General features: G+C 43.7%; 1 protein-coding gene and 1 non-coding gene across 4 annotated transcripts in view; one reads left to right on the forward strand and one right to left on the reverse strand.

The window, feature by feature from the left end:
- Window positions 1-2500: 2500 nt before the first annotated feature.
- TRNAA-UGC (transfer RNA alanine (anticodon UGC)) lies at window positions 2501-2572 on the reverse strand. Its single transcript has one exon. It is a non-coding gene; the product is annotated as a tRNA-Ala (tRNA).
- A 291-nt stretch (window positions 2573-2863) lies between these two features.
- SEC24B (SEC24 homolog B, COPII component) overlaps window positions 2864-17626 on the forward strand; it is a 104104-nt gene continuing 89341 nt past the window's right edge. For 2 of the 3 annotated variants that reach the window (XM_089668498.1, XM_089668499.1), the window contains exons 1-2: window positions 2864-3027; window positions 10940-11635. In XM_089668498.1, coding sequence (XP_089524624.1) covers window positions 2991-3027; window positions 10940-11635 — 733 coding nt within the window. In that variant the 5' untranslated portion in view covers window positions 2864-2990. The remainder of the gene's footprint in view (window positions 3028-10939; window positions 11636-17626) is intronic. The other variant, XM_089668500.1, reaches the window with a different exon arrangement.

The raw sequence follows: 17626 nt of genomic DNA on the forward strand, positions 1-17626 counted from the left end.
ACAGCTTTTTTACACAATGCAGAGGATTAACTCATTAGGTTCCACAGTGAGTATAGCAAGCATGCTTTACTGCATATACAGACTGATTTTACTCTTGTGGGTTTAGTAACATTTTAAAAGCAGTAAGGCCTGGTTCACAGCAATGCAATTTTTAGCACTCTTTACAGAAACGTACTACAGTCCGTTTAACATGGATTCCTATGGGACATATTCGCAATTTTGCATTTTTCATCCGTTCGTTTTTGCAAACTCAAAACAGTGCGTTTTATATTCAATAGATCTCAGTACAGATGCTGTGAAAAACACATGAAGCGCATTTTTAATGTGTGTTTGACCTGTTTTGCGTTTTAATCTGCACAGCAACAAATTGGCCAAAAAATGCATACAAAATGCAAAACGTGTCAAAAAAGCATATGAAATGCATGTGCAATAATGCAAAACACACCGCAAAAGCACTGCAGAAACAGACAGAACGCAAGCTGCATAGGTGTGAACCAGGCCTTAGTGTAATTTCTGTCTGCTGCTTTTGTTCCTTCTGACAAGTTTTCCTGACACCAAGAGAAAAGAAGGTGACAAGGGAGGGACCTCCAGCAGATTGACAGCCTCAGGTCTGTTCCTGTGAGCTGTGTGGAGTGGTGGTCGGTGGGGGTTTGAGTTGTCTCTTCCTTCCAATCAGCTATCAGAGCACTCCTCGCTTTGCCCTGCACTTTCAGACAAGGTTTATAATTCTGCACTTTGAAAGGATGTAGAGATGAGGATACTGCAGATAAACAGGTACAACTTATGTAGGAGGATTTGTTTCATCTCTGTGTATCACCTGAGGTTAGTCACTTCACAGGGTATATGTATGGGGTTATAACCACTGTAACATTCAGGCCTCGTTCACACAAAAAACTGCTGGAAACTGACGCACAGATTTTACTTGCAGAGCCATCAGTTTACATCTGTTTTCATGCGTGTTTCAATGAGGTTTATACACATTGCAGATTCCTGATTCTGATGCACGTGATACCAGTGTAGCAGTACCCCCTTAGGAGTCGCTAGAAGATTTGGGTCCCCCTATAGTCTTGCACAGCCTTGCAATCAGAGTCAGAAATCAGTCCTTGAGTTTTGGTTTGTTGTTTTATTTGGGGAATTTGAACTGGAATAGAGTTAGGGGTGTACATGATGTCCAAGGATACTGACAAACTGAGGACAACTTTCTGGAACTATTTACAAGCCTTCTCTGCAGCGCTGCCTTTGTTAGAGAGTTAGTCAGGCTTAATGTACCACCCCAGACCCAAGATGAACATCTCCTCTTCACCCAGCAATCTGGAGGGATCCCTGAAGTGGGGATCCAGTTCCTGTCATTTGAAGAGGTAAACAGTCATTAGTAGAGGGCTAATCTGGTTTTCCACCAGAGTGCTCCTTCCCCTATCTGCTCAGGGGGTGTAGGTGTACTCACTTAGATCCTCTCCTGTTCCGCCTATGGGTTGGTGGCTGCTACCAGGCCTATCAGCTGGGCAGCTCCTTCCCTGCCATACAGGTGGCCCTCTCTCGGGGGGGCCGGTAAGCTCAGAGTTTTCCTCCTTTCCAGCTCCAGGACTGCAGGTAAGCTCCATCCCACTGGGCCTCCTGCTCTCAGCCTCACATCTTCCAACCAAACTCTCCCTCCAACTCCTCTGCTACTGAGGAGGCTCCAACACTTTTAAGAGTGTCCAGTCCCTTGCCATCCTCTTGTTGGGGATTGGCTAAGATCCCTCAGGAGTGCAGCCATCCACTCCTCAGATCCACCCACTGCCTCTAGAGCACGTGTATCAAACTGGTGGCCCCCCAGCTGTTGTCAAACTACAAGTCCCATGAGGCATTGCAAGATTGACAGTTACAAGCATGACTCCCAAAGGCAGGGGCATGATGGGACTTGTAGTTTCGCATTAGCTGGAGGGCCACCAGTTTGACATCCCTACTCTAGAGCCTTCCTCCAAAAGCCCTAGAGCAGGGGGAAATTCCCGGGGTTGCTGGCCTACAGGGCCTCTCAGTCCTGACCACAATTTGACCCCTCTCTGGCTATTACAGCTGACCTGCTACTCAGCCCCTGTCTAACCGTATGAGTCTAGCTCCCCCTAGCTAAACTGGGAGGATGCTACGTCAGTGTTGTAGTGTGAACAGGACACATACAGAACAATTGATTTCTTTGTGACCTTGCAGAATGCATGCAGAAAAATTCACAATCTCTGAACCATGGTGTGAACGAGGCCTCAAACATCAGCAGTTAAAAAAGAGAGTTATTGTTATTTATTTATTTATTTCAGGTACTTATATAGCGCTGTCAATTTACATACTTGTAATTGTACTTCAGTCATTCACCAAAAATGTAGTTGATATCTCCAAACTGTGCTCTAAATAATCCTTATGGGCTTGTGATACAGTAATAAAGAAACAATAGTAAAGACAATGTGTGCATAAAAATGAATTCAAATTCCTGTTCAATAAAAAATCAGGAGGAAGAAAAAAGAAATTGTGGAGATGCCGGGGATTGAACCCGGGGCCTCATACATGCAAAGCATGCGCTCTACCACTGAGCTACATCCCCTACACGGGATACTCCTGCTGCTATCACTAATGATTTGTATATTCGGCACCATACACCAACTAAGTACTATATCCGAGTTGAGTTGTGCTATCACGCTTTGGTATAAACACTCATGACTGCCCGCATGTCCGTTCTGTAAAATCCACTTTGCTGCCTTGCTGTGAGGCAATCACCGGCTCTCATTCTGGGAAGACATGTTTCCTCCGTCCTCTAGGTGCCGCACTGTCATATCACAACACGTCTTTTCCGCAAGTGGCAGGCTGCGTGTAGGTCACATGACGTTCCGGATCTTCGAGAGGTGGCCATTGGCTCCTCCCACAAGCCGGTGGTTGCGGTGGTGACGTGAGGGTCTGTGGGCCCCGGGACAGCACGTATCGGTGACGTAACGTCGGTGTGAATTTCCCACAGAGCTGACAACATGTCCGCCACAGGTCCCCCCGCCGCACAGCAGAATGGTGAGTGAGTATGGCTGGGCACTGTAATTCCGTCATAGGAGAAGCTGGCATCTGCCCTGACCCCGGGACATTGGGATATGTCCTCCTATAGAGCCGAGCCTTCCCCCATCACCTACATAGAGCTGGGGACAACTATGGGGGGGAGGGGGGTAGAGAGGGTGCACTGCAGAAGGAGCTCAGCATTCTCCCATGTACTCCAATACTATGGTATATACAGATGGAAGGAGGGTTAGCCCCACATCGGAGGATTGATGAAATGGAACAGATCATTTATTGATCCATCGGATACAAAGAGCACCAGGACATATACAAAGCCGTTAACGCGTTTCACACCAACACGTGCTTATTCATAGCAAAAAACAGTTTTTTGTTGTGAACAAGCACGTGATCATGTGTAACAAAACTTTTTTTAGTTATGAATAAGCATGCGATGGTGCGAAACGCGTTAACGGATTTGTATATGTCCTGATGCTCTTTGTATTTGATGGATCAGTAAATGATCTGTTCCATTTCATCAATCCTCCGGAGTGCAGCTAACCTTTCTTCCTCATTCCATTACGATGCGGATTGTTCACCTGAGTGGTAACTCCTCTATTTTGTATATACAGATGTATGGAAGGATGGAGAGAGTCCAGATAGGGATGGCAAAAATGATACTGTGTCACCACTGAACACGACCCATTCAGGTGAACAGAGTGCGCTGCAATGCGCGGTGGTGGGATTTTCTGCGTTAAAACAGGGAGGAAGTCCCATAAACAAAAAATAATAGTGCAGACTTGATGGACCACTTGGTCTTTTTTCTGCCATCACTCCTCTATGTTTCCATCTCCTGTCCACCTGTCACCTGCCCTCTGAATAGAGATCGCTTTTCAGAGGGTCAGCAAGGTCAGTGTGAGCCTAGCCAGGATTTTTAGAGGCTTTTTTTGTATGTTCGTACTCACAGCTTGTAGTACAGGAGTGGAGTCACACTTTTTGTGTTTAGAGACTTTTAAAGTGGTTGTAAAGGCTCAAGGTTTATATTTTTTACCTTCATACATTCTATGCATGAAAGTGAAAAACCTGTTGTATGCAGCAGCCCCCCTAATACTTACCTGAGCCCTGTCTTGATCCAGCGATGTGCGTGAGGGCCTTGGCTCTGCAGGGACTCTTCCCCTTCATTGGCTGAGACAACAGCTGGAGCCAGGCAGCCAATGAGGAGGAGGAGGGGGGGGTGGGCTGAGCCACGGCTCTGTGTGGGAATGGACATGCAGAGTAGCTGATCAGGAGCCCCCATAGCATGCAGCTTGCTATGGGGGCACTAGACAGGAGCACCAGCGGGCGACCCGAGAAGAGATGGATCAGGGACTGCTCTGTGCAAAAGCATTCCACAGAGCAGATAAGTATGACATGTTTGTTATTTAAAAAAAAAAACTTGTCTTTAATTACTTGGCGCAGAGCATACACAAATATGCGGCCTCTTGGCAGCTGGGCCTTGGTCCCAGGAGGCCGCATATTTGTGTACCCAATGTAAACAAAAGATGTGTCAAGAGCGAACGCCCTGCGTGCTCCCGGCACATTTACCAGTGCCTCACGGAAAGGTCCCAATCACTACTTGCGGTCAGGAACTTTCTAAACGTGTGACCTCCAATCATGGCAGTCACGTGACCCTAAAGCCTGCCCCGCCTCCTGGTGACAAAAAGTCCTTAAATGGCCAGGAGGCACCAGCACCAAGAGGTTAATATCACTTTAAGGCCTCGTTCACACGGCATACTGAAAGTGGAAGTCCAGCCTGTTCCTAACTAAGCTTAAAATGGTACTAAACCCAGGACCTGGATGAGACCAACTCCAATTGGCCAATGCTATCACAGTGAACCGGTCTCATCTGTCCTGGAAGCACTACACAGAGAAGAGGGAGTAGAGTGGAGATTTCAAATGCCCAGATTGCTGGTCCCATTGCATGGATGCTGACAATTCAGCAACCCCAGGGATAAGTACAGTGGAGACTGTGGAGGGGGGATGTGGCAAGGGTGTGCATTGTTCATCTTTACATTTTTTCTGTAAAAGTGAACTAACATTTTAAAGTGGAACTTTAGTAAAAAAATTATGTCCTGCTAGATCACTTCAGGCTGGTCCCTTTTACAGGTATAGCTATGTAAATAATAACCACTTGCCTACTGGGCACTTTCAGCCCAGGCCAATTTTCAGCTTTCATTGAATGAATATTGCGCAGTCATGCAACACTGTACACATTCAATTTTTATATTTTTTTTTAGACATAGAGAGCTTTTTTTGGTGGTATTTAATCACAACTGAGTTTTTTATTTTTTGCTAAACAAATAAAAAAAGACCAAAAATTTTGAAAACAGGTAATTTTTCTCCTTCACCGATGTGCTCTGATGAGGCTGCACTGATGAGTATTGGCGAGGTGGCACTGATAAGCACTTGTGGGCACTGACAAGGCCGCATTGGTGGGCACTGACGAGGCCGCTGTGGTGGGCACTGTTGGAATGGCACTGATGGACACTGTTGGGGCTGGGGGCTGCACTGGACTGCCTCTGATTTTATTAATACATTTACCGATTACCAGCTTTCCTCTTTCCTCATGCTGTGACAGCATGAGGAAAGTACAGCCAATAACTAGCAACTGTATTTACATTGTGATCAGCTGTGTCATTGGACACAGCTGATCATGTGGTAAAAGGGCGCTGTGATTGGCCCTTTACCATGTCATGTGGTCAGCTGTGTCCAACAGATACAGCAATCACAGAGCATGCCGTGTGCGTGCCCCAGGGGGCGCGTGGTAGGTGTGGTTCTGGAGGATGTCATATGACACCCTCCCAGAGCTAGACAACCGCGCTGTAGCAGTCATTCGGCTGTAGCCCAGTCATCAAGTGGTTAAAATAAGTGTATATATTTAAAATCCAGTAATACACTTTCAAACCCTGCTCTGCACATGCTCAATTGCTCTGTATTTTTAGGCACTGCTGACAGCCTGAGGATTTACTGCTGCTCAGAGGCTCTGGGCTTCAGCTAAATGGCAGTCTCCAGCAAGAAGAAACAAGAACAATTCTGGAGGCAATTTACAGCACACGCTAAGTTTGGTAGCATAATTAATGTGGAAGTTATGTTCTTTGCTAAAAAACATTATTTTTAATCAAGTTATTATGGATAAAATTCCTCTTTAACAGCTTTCCCGCCACCCTATAGCAGAAATATTGGTACAGGGCGGCAGGGGTGCGCAAAATCACTTATATATATATGTGATTTTGCATTTCTTCACGTTTTTATGGGCAAAGTTGTAATCTAAGCATTCACGCATGTGGGGGCCGTGTTTTGCCTGCACGGGATGTAAAGCAGATTGGGAGCAGTGCCTGTGTCTGTGCAGCTGCTGCATCCCAGTTGGCATGAATGGGACTGCCTGCAGATGGACGCGTGGATCACATGTGCGTTCCATGTGGGCAAAGCACAGCCCTTACATGGGTGTATACGTACGTGAACAAGAACTAAATGGGACCCCCTGAAAAACACACATCAGCACATCTTTTGTCCGCAGTGACTGTAAGGACACTTTATACACAAGACTAGCGTGATGAGCAGTGTGTAAAAATGCAAATAATGTGTGATGAAGTAAACCGTGCAGTGGGCTGAAATGTCAGACCTCACACTGACAGCTGCACCTATAGTAAAACGCTGCATTTATCACGTGGGCTAGTGTGAACAAAGTGTTTTTCATGCACCCTCATTAAAGTTTATGGAAGCAAAACGCTCAATTTTTGCGTCAAAGAAGTACATTTATTTTTCTAGCTTCACACAAGAAGTGACATGATTCTCATGTGTGGACAGGCCCACTGAGAGTTCATGAGGGATGCTTCATCTTGTGAATGGGGCTGAGGGATAAAACATTAAATCAGACTGGAGGGACTTAACACTAAACCATATCTTTATTCTCTAAAAATAATCCATACACATCTATTAATTAATAGTCCTGTAATCTGTTTTCTTTGCTTCCTTGTAATGTCCACCGTTAGCTCCTGCACCTCTCCCCCCACTTTTTTTGTTTGTTTGTAACGAGTAGTGCACCCTAGTTGGGGTCCTGTACACTGCTCTATGCACACTACCCATTCCATAATCCATTTTAGGAGCAAGCAAGAGAGGGTGACTACATTCCTACATACAGCAGGACCATGTAGCCATCTTCTAACAGGAAGGTTGATCACAGCAGTGGGAGGAAAAAAAGGTATTTGGCGGTTTGGAGGAGGCTGAAAGCAACATAAGGTACTTTTTTGACTTGAGAGTACATACTTGAATAAAAGCAGAAGTAGAGTTAAGAGATGAAATTATACTGCAAAGCTCAGTGAGGACAGCTCTGAGAGCTGATTGGAGGGAAAAGACACACCCCTTTCACACCGCATGCAGGAACAGAGCTAAGGCTGTCAATCTGCTGGAGGTCCCTCCCCTGTCACCTTTTTTCTTGTGGTATCAGGAAAACCTGTCAGAAGGAACAAAAGCAGTAGACAGAAATTACACTAAGGCCTGGTTCACACTTATGCAGTTTGCATTCTGTCTGTTTCTGCAGTGCTTTTTGCGGTGTGTTTTGCATTATTGCACAAGCATTTTTTATGCTTTTTTGACACGTTTTGCATTTTTTTGGCCAATTTGTTGCTGGTCAGATTAAAAATGCAAAACGTAATTCATGCTGATAGCAGAGGAACAAAGCAGCAGACAGAAATGACACTTGGTGCTTTTAATTGAGACAGGTGCACACTGTAGCGGGATAATATGTTTTGTTCATATTTCATGCCTGAGGTATACAACCACTTTAAGGTAAAAAAACCTTCTGCGGTGTAGAATACCCCCCCCCCCCCCCCCATTCCAGCGTTGTGCATGAGAGCAGAGGTTTTCTCTCTCCTCACTGGGCAGATTGATAGCTGCAGGAGCCAATGACTCCCACTGCTGTCAATCGAATCCTGTGATGTGGGAGTGGGGCTCTCGTCAAATAGGAGAAGCCAGGAGCGCAGACCCCAAGAAGAAGAGGGTCAGGGCTGCTCTGTGCAAAACCATTGCACAGATGAGATAAGTATAACATGTTTATTATGTTATTATTTTATTTTAAAAAAATTATCAAGAAAGTCAGAAATAAAAAATAAGCAGGAAAATAATAGTTGAAGGGAGAATAGGAGGAAGCAGTCAATTAGGGACTGATTAGGGCAAACCAAGAGTTAAAAAGGAACACCTATAAAATAATCATAAAAGGCTTCTATAACTGATATCATATGCAGGAGGACACTCATCCCTTTGATCTGCACATAAATGCAACAAAATAGATACAATGCAGTTTGTGTCAGAAAGTCCGTTTCTTTTTGAAAGCAGCAGCTTCTACAGCTGTTGTGGTTTACACAGCAACTCCCAGCTATCATGTTGACCCAAGGGGGAGAGGGTAATGGCAGAGAGGTTGGAAGAGAGGAAGTTATACACCTGCAACATGCATTTCTATGAAGTTTTTTTTTTTTACGTTTGTAGTAGCTTCTTAAAGCAGTATTAAACCCAAAAGCAAACATTTAATATGTTGCAGCTTACCAATTCTTAGATTTTTTGTTTAAGCTTTCTTTTATCTGGTAATTCAGCCAGCAGCTCTGCTTTTCACAGCACAAACTCTCCCGCAGAATGTATCAGCTTACATGGATTAGACCTTCCATTTACCACTGACAGGGTTTATTAAAATGATCATCTTTTATTTATTCATGTAAAACCTTTATCCCAAAAGGAAAAAAAAAAACTGTTAGCTGGAGTTTGGCTTCAATTTGTTATTGTATTCAAATCTGCTAGAACATTTAACACTCCCACCAGCCCCAAGACTGACAGGGGTTTATTTACTAAACCTGGTTGACTCAGAATCTTGGGCACCTGTGCATGGTAGCCAATCAGCTTCTAACCTCAGCATGTTCAGTTAAGCTTCAGCAATAAAACCTGGAAGCTGATTGGTTTTTATGCAGAAGTGGACAAGATTCTGAGTCAACCAGGTTTAGTAAATAAACCCCACAGTGTCCCTATCCATTCCTTTGCAGAGTCACATTCATGGTGGCCTTCAGCAGTCCTTCACGGTACAAACTGTCCTCATAGGCAAAAACTGAGCATGCACACGCTGAAGGGGACCTGGCAGAGACACTTTTGGAATAAAGGCTGTGTGACTACAGATAGGCCCACCCAGTGAAGATCGATGGCAAGGGTAGGTAGGTAGGTAAGCGTTGGCCCAGGTGAGTTGCACTCAGGGGGATACCCACCCAGGACTTAAAATATGTGCTGCATTTTGTACACACAGTTTCAAAGCACTGGATAGGTGAATGCCAATGCTCCTATTCACTCTTCTTGCACACGTCTGTGTGACCCCACCACTTCCAAACCCACTATTGGTCCACCCAAGGCACCATGCCATTTTCAAAGCTGGAGTGTGGAGCAAGTGCTTTACAGCAGCCACAATGAGAAGAGCTGGCAGGTGCAAGGTTCAAAGCATTGCCTTGCCTTGCCTGTATACAACATGTTGTATGTGTGCTGTTGTGATTAGATTTCAGTAAAGTAATCATCTTGTCTGTGCAGTCAGTAGCAGGACTAATTAATTTGTATTGAAGAAGATACAGCTGACCAGTAAATTTGTGTAGACGAAGGTAAAGGTGAAGCTGAGCGGTAAATCTGAGCAGCAGATCTGTGGAGAAGAAGATGCAAGGTGTCCTAATTTCGGTGCATTGAGGTGTTTTTAAATCGGCTGGCTAACTCAACACAATAAGCACATAAGAATACATGTATTGCGGCAAGTTAATGGAAATTTACTAAGATTGGAGCAGACAGAATCGGAAGCAGCTGTGCATGGAAGCCAGTCCGCTTCAAACTCTCCTTTTCAGAGCTTAAGCCTGAACTTCAGGATAAGTGAATGTTGTCTGAATACAAGAGGCACGTGTATTCTTACTTGAATCTTGGGGATTGATTTACTAAAATGGGAGAGTGCAAAATCTGGTGTAGCTCTGCATAGAAACCAATCAGCTTCCTAATTTATTTATTTTTTGGTCAACACTTAACTGAACAAACTGAAGTCAGAAGCTGATTGGCTACCATGCACAGCTGCACTCTCCACTTTTAGTAAATCAACCCCATTGTGACTACTGAATTCACTGAACTGTTTGCAGGTAAATATTTTTACAAACTGTTATCATTGTTTATAAATTGCCTAAGGCCAATGTTATTCAATATGCATCCTGTGTTCCAAATGGATTTTGTATTGATTAGTGGGTTTTTAAAGTAAGATGGTGCCTATGAAAGGAAATTGGTTCTATGAGATGGAAGCATTTATGCTTATTTACTGCAATTCATCTTGAAAAATGCTTGCTTTACTAGTCATTCCAGAATGCATGCACTGAGGGTCACAGCATTTTGACATAAATGACCTATCAGTCGGTCTTTTCCTTTGTTCACCCATGTTCCATTTTCAGCTATTTGTTTTTTTGTTTTTTTTTAATAGGGTTTCACAAAATATGTGCATGATTTTGTGCTCATACCTTTTATTCTCTGTATGGGATTGGCAGTGGGCTACATACAGGAATTTAAAATACAGGTTCCAGGTGTGTTTGGAGCCAATTTCTAAACGCACCTGAAAGCATGTAAATTGTTTGCTATGGCTGAAAACACACTCAGACTTTCAGCAATGTCTAGCTGGGTTTACACAATGACCCGGGTCGATTAGCCTCATATTATGCAGGTAAACGCAACTAGACCCAGGAACATCTAAACACAGAATTACAATTTGATCTGGGAGGCATAAAAGATTTTTTCTACTCATCAGATAACTTATCTTGTGTTTAATGCAGGCGGCCTTTGTGCATGGGGCCTTACTGTGTGATAGTTTTGTAAAATCACTAATTGACAGATATCTGTTTGATTTTAGGCCCTTCTCAGCCACAGCCGTCATATGGATACAGAAGCTATCCATCAACTACCAATGCCTCTCCAGCGTTCTACTCACAAGTGCCGAGTAAAGTTACTCCTTCTTATACAAGCAGCCAATATGGGCCGGATTATTACTATGCCAACTATGCAGCACTGCCCCCACAAAACACAGTGGCTCCACCTGTACATACCAATCATTTAAATGCAAATCAAGGCTCGCATCAATCATTTCATGGAGTTTCTTCAGGTGATCATATTTCTGCATCACATGGACCAGGCCAGGGTGCAGTTCCTCCTGTAGCTCCTGTCCATTCATATCCTGAATTTGCTGGTAACTTCAATTATGCATACTCTGCCACTTCATCTTGTCCTCCTCAGGGATTACCAGGTCATTCCAGTCATTACTCTGCTCCTGTTGTTTCGAATCCATTATATCATGGTGCACAATACTCTTCAATGTCTGCCAGCAGTCAGTATGGACAAGTTATAGCTGCCCATAGCCTTCAATCAGCCAATCAGGTGACTGGCAATGCACAGAGACTACAGACAGCTACTGCTTCTACGCTACATCCTAATGATTTGCACAGACACAGTGCATCCCTTGCTCCTTCTGCAGAACCTAGAAAGGCTCAGGCTGGTCAGGTTCAAAATCACAGTTTATCTTTTGTACCTACCAATCAACAATCTACTTCAGGTAAGATGCCTCTGAATATATTGTTTCTGATTCACGCACACACATATATATACTGTATGTGTTAAAAACAATGTTACTTCCTTTTTTCAATGGGGATTTTGCCACTTGTTTTCAGTAAGTGCTTAGTGCATTGAGGAGTCCTGAACAGTTGCTACTCCACATGATAATTCTCAGGACAACCAGCTGCTCACAGGATGTAGCAGAAAATCCAATGGCCTTCTCTCAGATCTTACCGTGTGAGAGGCATTTTGTACTACAACACTGACAGTTTCCCAGGACATAGACTGCTCACTCAGTATTGCCCAAACCACAACAGTGTTTCACCGTCATTGCCCACTTCCCCACCATAAATTGTTCCCTCAGCAGTGATCCACAACACTAAACACTCTCCATACTTTCTTTTAATGTCTACCCTAGCTTCTGTCAAAGCTTCCCCCACACTTTCTGCAGTAACTTCTGTAGAGGCTCCCCTCCACAGTGCCTGCACTATGTTGTTTGGCATTCCCTTTCCATACTGGGATTGATTCAGTACAGAAAGAGTGTTCAATTCCTTTTTTGATAGGTGCATCATGGCTGGTACAAATATCTGCTCCACAACACAACAGTGGACTGCTCTTCCTTCCCAGAAGGGAGTTTAGACATGTCCCCTGCTTACAGGCCACAGTTGTATCTAAAGTGTGTATAAACCTTAATTTAAAATGTGTTAACTTTTTCATTCCATTCACTTGTTCTGTTCTTCCATTCTTTTAATTTCTTCCTCTTATTTTGTCATCTTTTAAAGATGAACACCACCTATCATATAAGTACCTTAAATAAATAAATAAAATATAAAATCCATATAATTGGCCCTACATGAAAATAAAGAAAAACATACTTACATGAAGTCCAGAGCTGTGTTGTTGCAGGCAACGCTACCCTTGCTTTACTCTTCTCCTAGCGCCACCATCTTGAAGACAGATCTGGTGTGCAGACACGCTGCAGATCTCTGGTCCTTTAGATTAGCCATCACAGGAGGCAGTGTTGCCAGTTTATGTCATCATCCCCATGGCGAGAGAAAAGCAACATTGTAGAAAAAAATTGATTTGTTGGGGTTAATAGCTTAGTCTTCTGATGCTGCAGTAAACAAGCTCCTGACAGGGATCCGCCCCTTTATCCTTCATTGCAAAAAGTTGTTTTATAAAGTACATTGCATGTTACAAGATATCTGAATGGGGAAGAGTTGCATGAGTCACAGGGTTCTCTCCCCCTTTCAGTGATTGTTACAAAGTACACTATGAAACAACTTTTCCCAATGGAGGAGTAGGTGGATCTCATGGAGCTTGTTACGCTAGTAACTCCTGCAGTGCCGAAAGTTCAGCAGCAGGAAAAGGATGGGTCATGCCTACACAGAATATTTATAAAGGATCCAGCTGCCTGTACAACACGGGGCATACTTCATTACAGGTAAGTTACCTTACTTAGGTTCCATGCACATTAGCGGTTTTTATAAGCTCAAAAAAATGTTGGATGAAAAACACTGATAAGAGTGTTTAGAAGCACTGGCGTTTTTACAGTACATGAAGGGGAAAAAAAAGCTTGAAAAAAGCTATTAGGAGCATTTTAGTAGCGTTCAGCTGTTTTTTTCTGCTAGAAAAAGGCTCCCAAAAACTCTACTAAAACATATTTTTTTTTCTAAACGCTGAAGCTTGAAAAAAATGATTTTAGCATAGAATAGTGTGCATGAACACATAGGATAACACTATTAGCTTCTAGGTGCAGAAAAAAAAATGCTCATAATAGCTCCTATGAGCTTAAAAAAACGCTAATGTGCATGGAGCCTAAGCCCTGGTTCACATATATGCGGTCGTGCAGGCCGTGTTTTGCACAGGCACGAGAGCACATTCATTTAAATGGACTCACGTGCCCCGGAACACGCAGGGAAGAAGTCCCTGCACTTCTTTGGAAATCGTAGCCCGCACGGGAACCTCAGTTCCCAGTGCGGTTGCGATTTCCAGTGTGGGCGGCATGCCATTAGAACTAATGGCACCCGCCCGCAGGTCCGCATTCTTCTGTGCGGGTGGTGCGGCTGCACAGATTTTTGTGCGGATCCGCAGTGGCACTACCCACACAGATGTGAACCTAGCCTCAAGCTGTAGAATAGATTTTTTTTTTTTTTTAAATTCTTCTTTTAGCTATAGCTAAACATTCCCCAGTAAACTATTTGTTGACATTCTTATCCCCAGCACCTACAGTTTATAACTTTCAGTGCTACTGGCTTCTGCTCTCTCAGTGCTGCTATTTATCAATACAAGTGTATTTTTTTTTTTTTAAAAAGTTACATTTGAAAAACTGCTGCACAATTACTGTGTGACATAAAAAATTGCAACACCCACCATTTTATTCTCTAAAGCCCCTGCTTAAAAAATATATAATGTTTGAATGTTCTGAGTAATTATCGAACAAAAAATGCTGATTTTTACATGAAGGAGAGAAATGTCAGAATAGGCTGGGGACTGAAATGGTTAAAGGCATTATGCACCTTGTCACCTGCATAAGGGGTGCTTTGCTCCTCTGAACACCAGAACTCAAAATGCGCCTAATGCTGCATATTGCAAACCCCTTGAGGTGCATCAAGCATTTGAGTGTTAATGGATTCCATTGGCCAGAGCATTAATTTATTCTTGGAATTGGAATGCATTAACACTTTAAATGCAGCTAAATGTGGAATTAAAAATTAATGTTCTTTAACATACATTCCACATAAATAATTATGGTACCAAAATTAGTGTGTGCTGTAAACTGCCTCCAGCATTGTTCCTGTTTCCTCTTGCTGGAGGCTGCCATTTTGCTGAAGCCCAGAGTCCCTAAGCAGCAGTAAATCTTTCGGCTGTTAGCAGATCGGCCTCTAAATTTTTGGCACAGTGCCGAAAAATAGAGAGCAACTGAGCATGTGCAGAGCAGGGTGAGACAGTGTATTAATGGATTTTAAACAGAATACGCAGTTATTTTTAATGCTTTACATAGCTATACCTGCACAAGGGGCCAGCGTGAAGTGGTCCAGCAGACTTAATTTTCTGACTAAGTTCCATTTTAATATCAGAGTATGTACAGAAGGTTTGAAAGCAGTACTAAACTTTGATTCACAGAGGAGGACAGAGCCATCTTTAAGGAGGAGCCAGGCAGAAAATTGTCAGCTGGACAGCAGTTCCATCCAGGCAGATGTAGTCGCTATTCGGGCATTCTGGCAAGTGGCTGTTTCAATTATCAAAATAAGATAGCCACAGTGAGAGGTTCCTGCTTATGCACTGTATAGCATGGATGGAGGAATGAAAATAATGTGTATACATCCAACTTTAGCCTTTGTTTAGATCTGCAGTTATCAGCCAGGATGCTGCACAAGTGACCAGCTATGATACTTGCCATTTGAAGGCTTGAAAGTTTGGTTGAAAGCTAACGGAATGAAACTGCCATCTCTTATCACCAGAGGCATGCTTTAAAGTGGTTGTAAAGGCTCAAGGTTTTTTTTGCCTTCATGTATTCTATGCATGTGTGCAGCAGCCTCCCCCAGCCCCTCTAATACTTACCTGAACCCTGTCTCGATCCCGCCATTGGCTCCTGCTGCTGTCAGTCACAGCCAGCAAGCCAATGAGGAGAGAGAGGGGGCTGGACGTGGCTGAGCTACAGCTCTTTGTGTTAATGGACACGCAGAGTAGCTGCTGTTGAGCAATCCTGCTTAGATGCTCCCATAGCAAGCTGCTTGCTCTGGGGGCACTCAGTAGGAGGTGGGAACAGGAGGGCCGGCGGAGGACCCGAGAAGAGGAAGATTGGGGATGCTTTGTGCAAAACCACTGCACAGAGCAGGTGAGTATGTTTTTGTTATTTTTAAAAAAATTGCCTTTAATATCACATTAAATGTAACTATTTGGGAAAATGGTTAAATGAATGGGGTTAGTTCCTTAGGTTCATAAATCGACACCGAGATAGGGGGGTTGCAAAGAATATCTGTGCCAACCAATAGCATGATCCGAAAGGATAACCCTACGCATCTAACATCAGCTCTTCTGAAATGGAGACACCAGGCAACCTCTCAAATAGGGAACCATTTCTGCTGCCTGACCTCATAGTAGCCACGTGGCTATTGTTACACCACTGGCTCCAGCCATGTGTACACACAAGCTCTCCATTTGGAATGAGAGCAGATTTTCCTCTGTGTGCCATGGTTTTCTTCCATTACCTAATGAGGATAGACAGATAAACATGCACAGAACATATGCAGTGAGCATACAGGGGGATTCAAAACTGCCCTAACAATATTTTTCTGGAGATAGTTCCCTTAAGAGCTACCTGTGCCTGTTTCACGAAAGGATTTGTAATTCCGGTAACATTACCAACTTGTGGAAATTCAGGTAGTTCTTGCTACCACCACCAATTACCACCAGTTCTCCATGTAGGAAACTGACGGCAATGAAGACCAACTCTGATCTTGCGAAGAGATGTATGCCAGGACTCTGAGCGGGACGTTCCGTGCTAGTAAGCCGTCATATCCATGACCGTTTCCCACACAGGGCTCTATATCCTACCCCATTTAGCTGTCACCTGGAAGATTCCTCGGCCAAAAACTAAATGTAAGCAAAAGGGCTTGGGATACAGCCAGGGGCGGACTGACTATTTGGAAATTCGGGCACTGCCCGAGGGCCCGGGGTCAGTAGGGGGCCCCATGAGATGCCCCTGGTACCTTTTTCATAGGCTTTTTTGTGTTTGGGCAAGGACACAGGGGCCCCATGATCCCCTATTGCCCGGGGGCCCCATGAGTTGTCAGTCCGCCCCTGGATACAGCTGATGTCATTACCCATATGGTTGTGCCCATATTTGAGAAATGACTTGTCACTGGGTTGGTGGAGCCTGATGGGTAAACTGCAAGACTAGTTCCCCATCAACACTGCTTCACTTTTTAGCGACAGTGCACAGCAGTGGGCAGTTTTTAAAACCACTATAGTGGCTATAGATCTGCCCACTCTCATGTGCTGTCAATCAAATATGGGGCTCCCAGCTCCCAATGAGGCTCCTTCCACCCCTAGTAGAAAACGCTTCTGGTCAAGCGTCTGTCAGTGTGACAGTTGCAGTGGCCGAGAGGGAGTAAAGAAATGTCCAGTGTGGACACTCCTTCCCCAGTGCAGACACAGAAAAATGTATTGTATTTGTGACCGGTACATGAATTGGGCACAAACGCTGACACTTTGGGTGCTGCGCCCCAATGGAATTCTAAAGGGTGTCTACTACACCCTTTATGAATTCCCCTGATAGTGTTCCAGAGGTGTTCAAGGCTCCCATGTGTTGTTTTTTTGCATGCAGTGTGCTACTAGAAAGAGCTATGCTGATATTGTATAGCTTTCACATAAATTCATCTTTTAAATGTTGCCCTGTAGTCTGGATATTGTGATTTTAAATGGAATCAAGTTTAACACTTTTTTTTTTTTTTTAAATCTTTGATCAAAATTCTTCATTCAACCAGTAGTTATCTTTCCTCTCCTTTTAAATAGTTCTGTACTTTGTAACAAGTAGAATGGAATCTGATGCAGGGTCCTACATAGTCCTGAACAGTTTGGGAAAGGTATAATTCCTAAATGTTGCAAGTCATCAAACCTGTGCAGAACATTAATTGCATTTTGCTAGTTTTAAAGTTTTTGTTATTGGCTGTAGGAGAGGCAGGAGTATTATCGAAGTGTCCCCCATGCAGCAAGACTTTATAGCACTAGTATTGTTTAAGCGAGGGATCAGTAGTTTCAAACTACCCACTATAATGCTTGGTGCAGCCTCACAGTTTTCTGTGCGAAAAGAAAAACTGCTTTGTATAAATAGGTGATTATCACTGTAGCCTTATGTAAATGAGAGTCCCAAAGGGGTTGTATGAGAACAAAGTATATACAGTGATGCAACAGCAGCTGGTGAGTTTGTATCCTCATACACTATGGAATGAGGAGTGTGGCAATCATGGAAATTTTAATGGTGTGA

The sequence above is a fragment of the Staurois parvus genome, unplaced genomic scaffold (genome assembly GCF_062004578.1).
Source record: "Staurois parvus isolate SC_StPar_1 unplaced genomic scaffold, SC_StPar_1.0 ptg000058l, whole genome shotgun sequence".
NCBI classification, from domain to species: Eukaryota; Metazoa; Chordata; class Amphibia; order Anura; family Ranidae; genus Staurois; species Staurois parvus.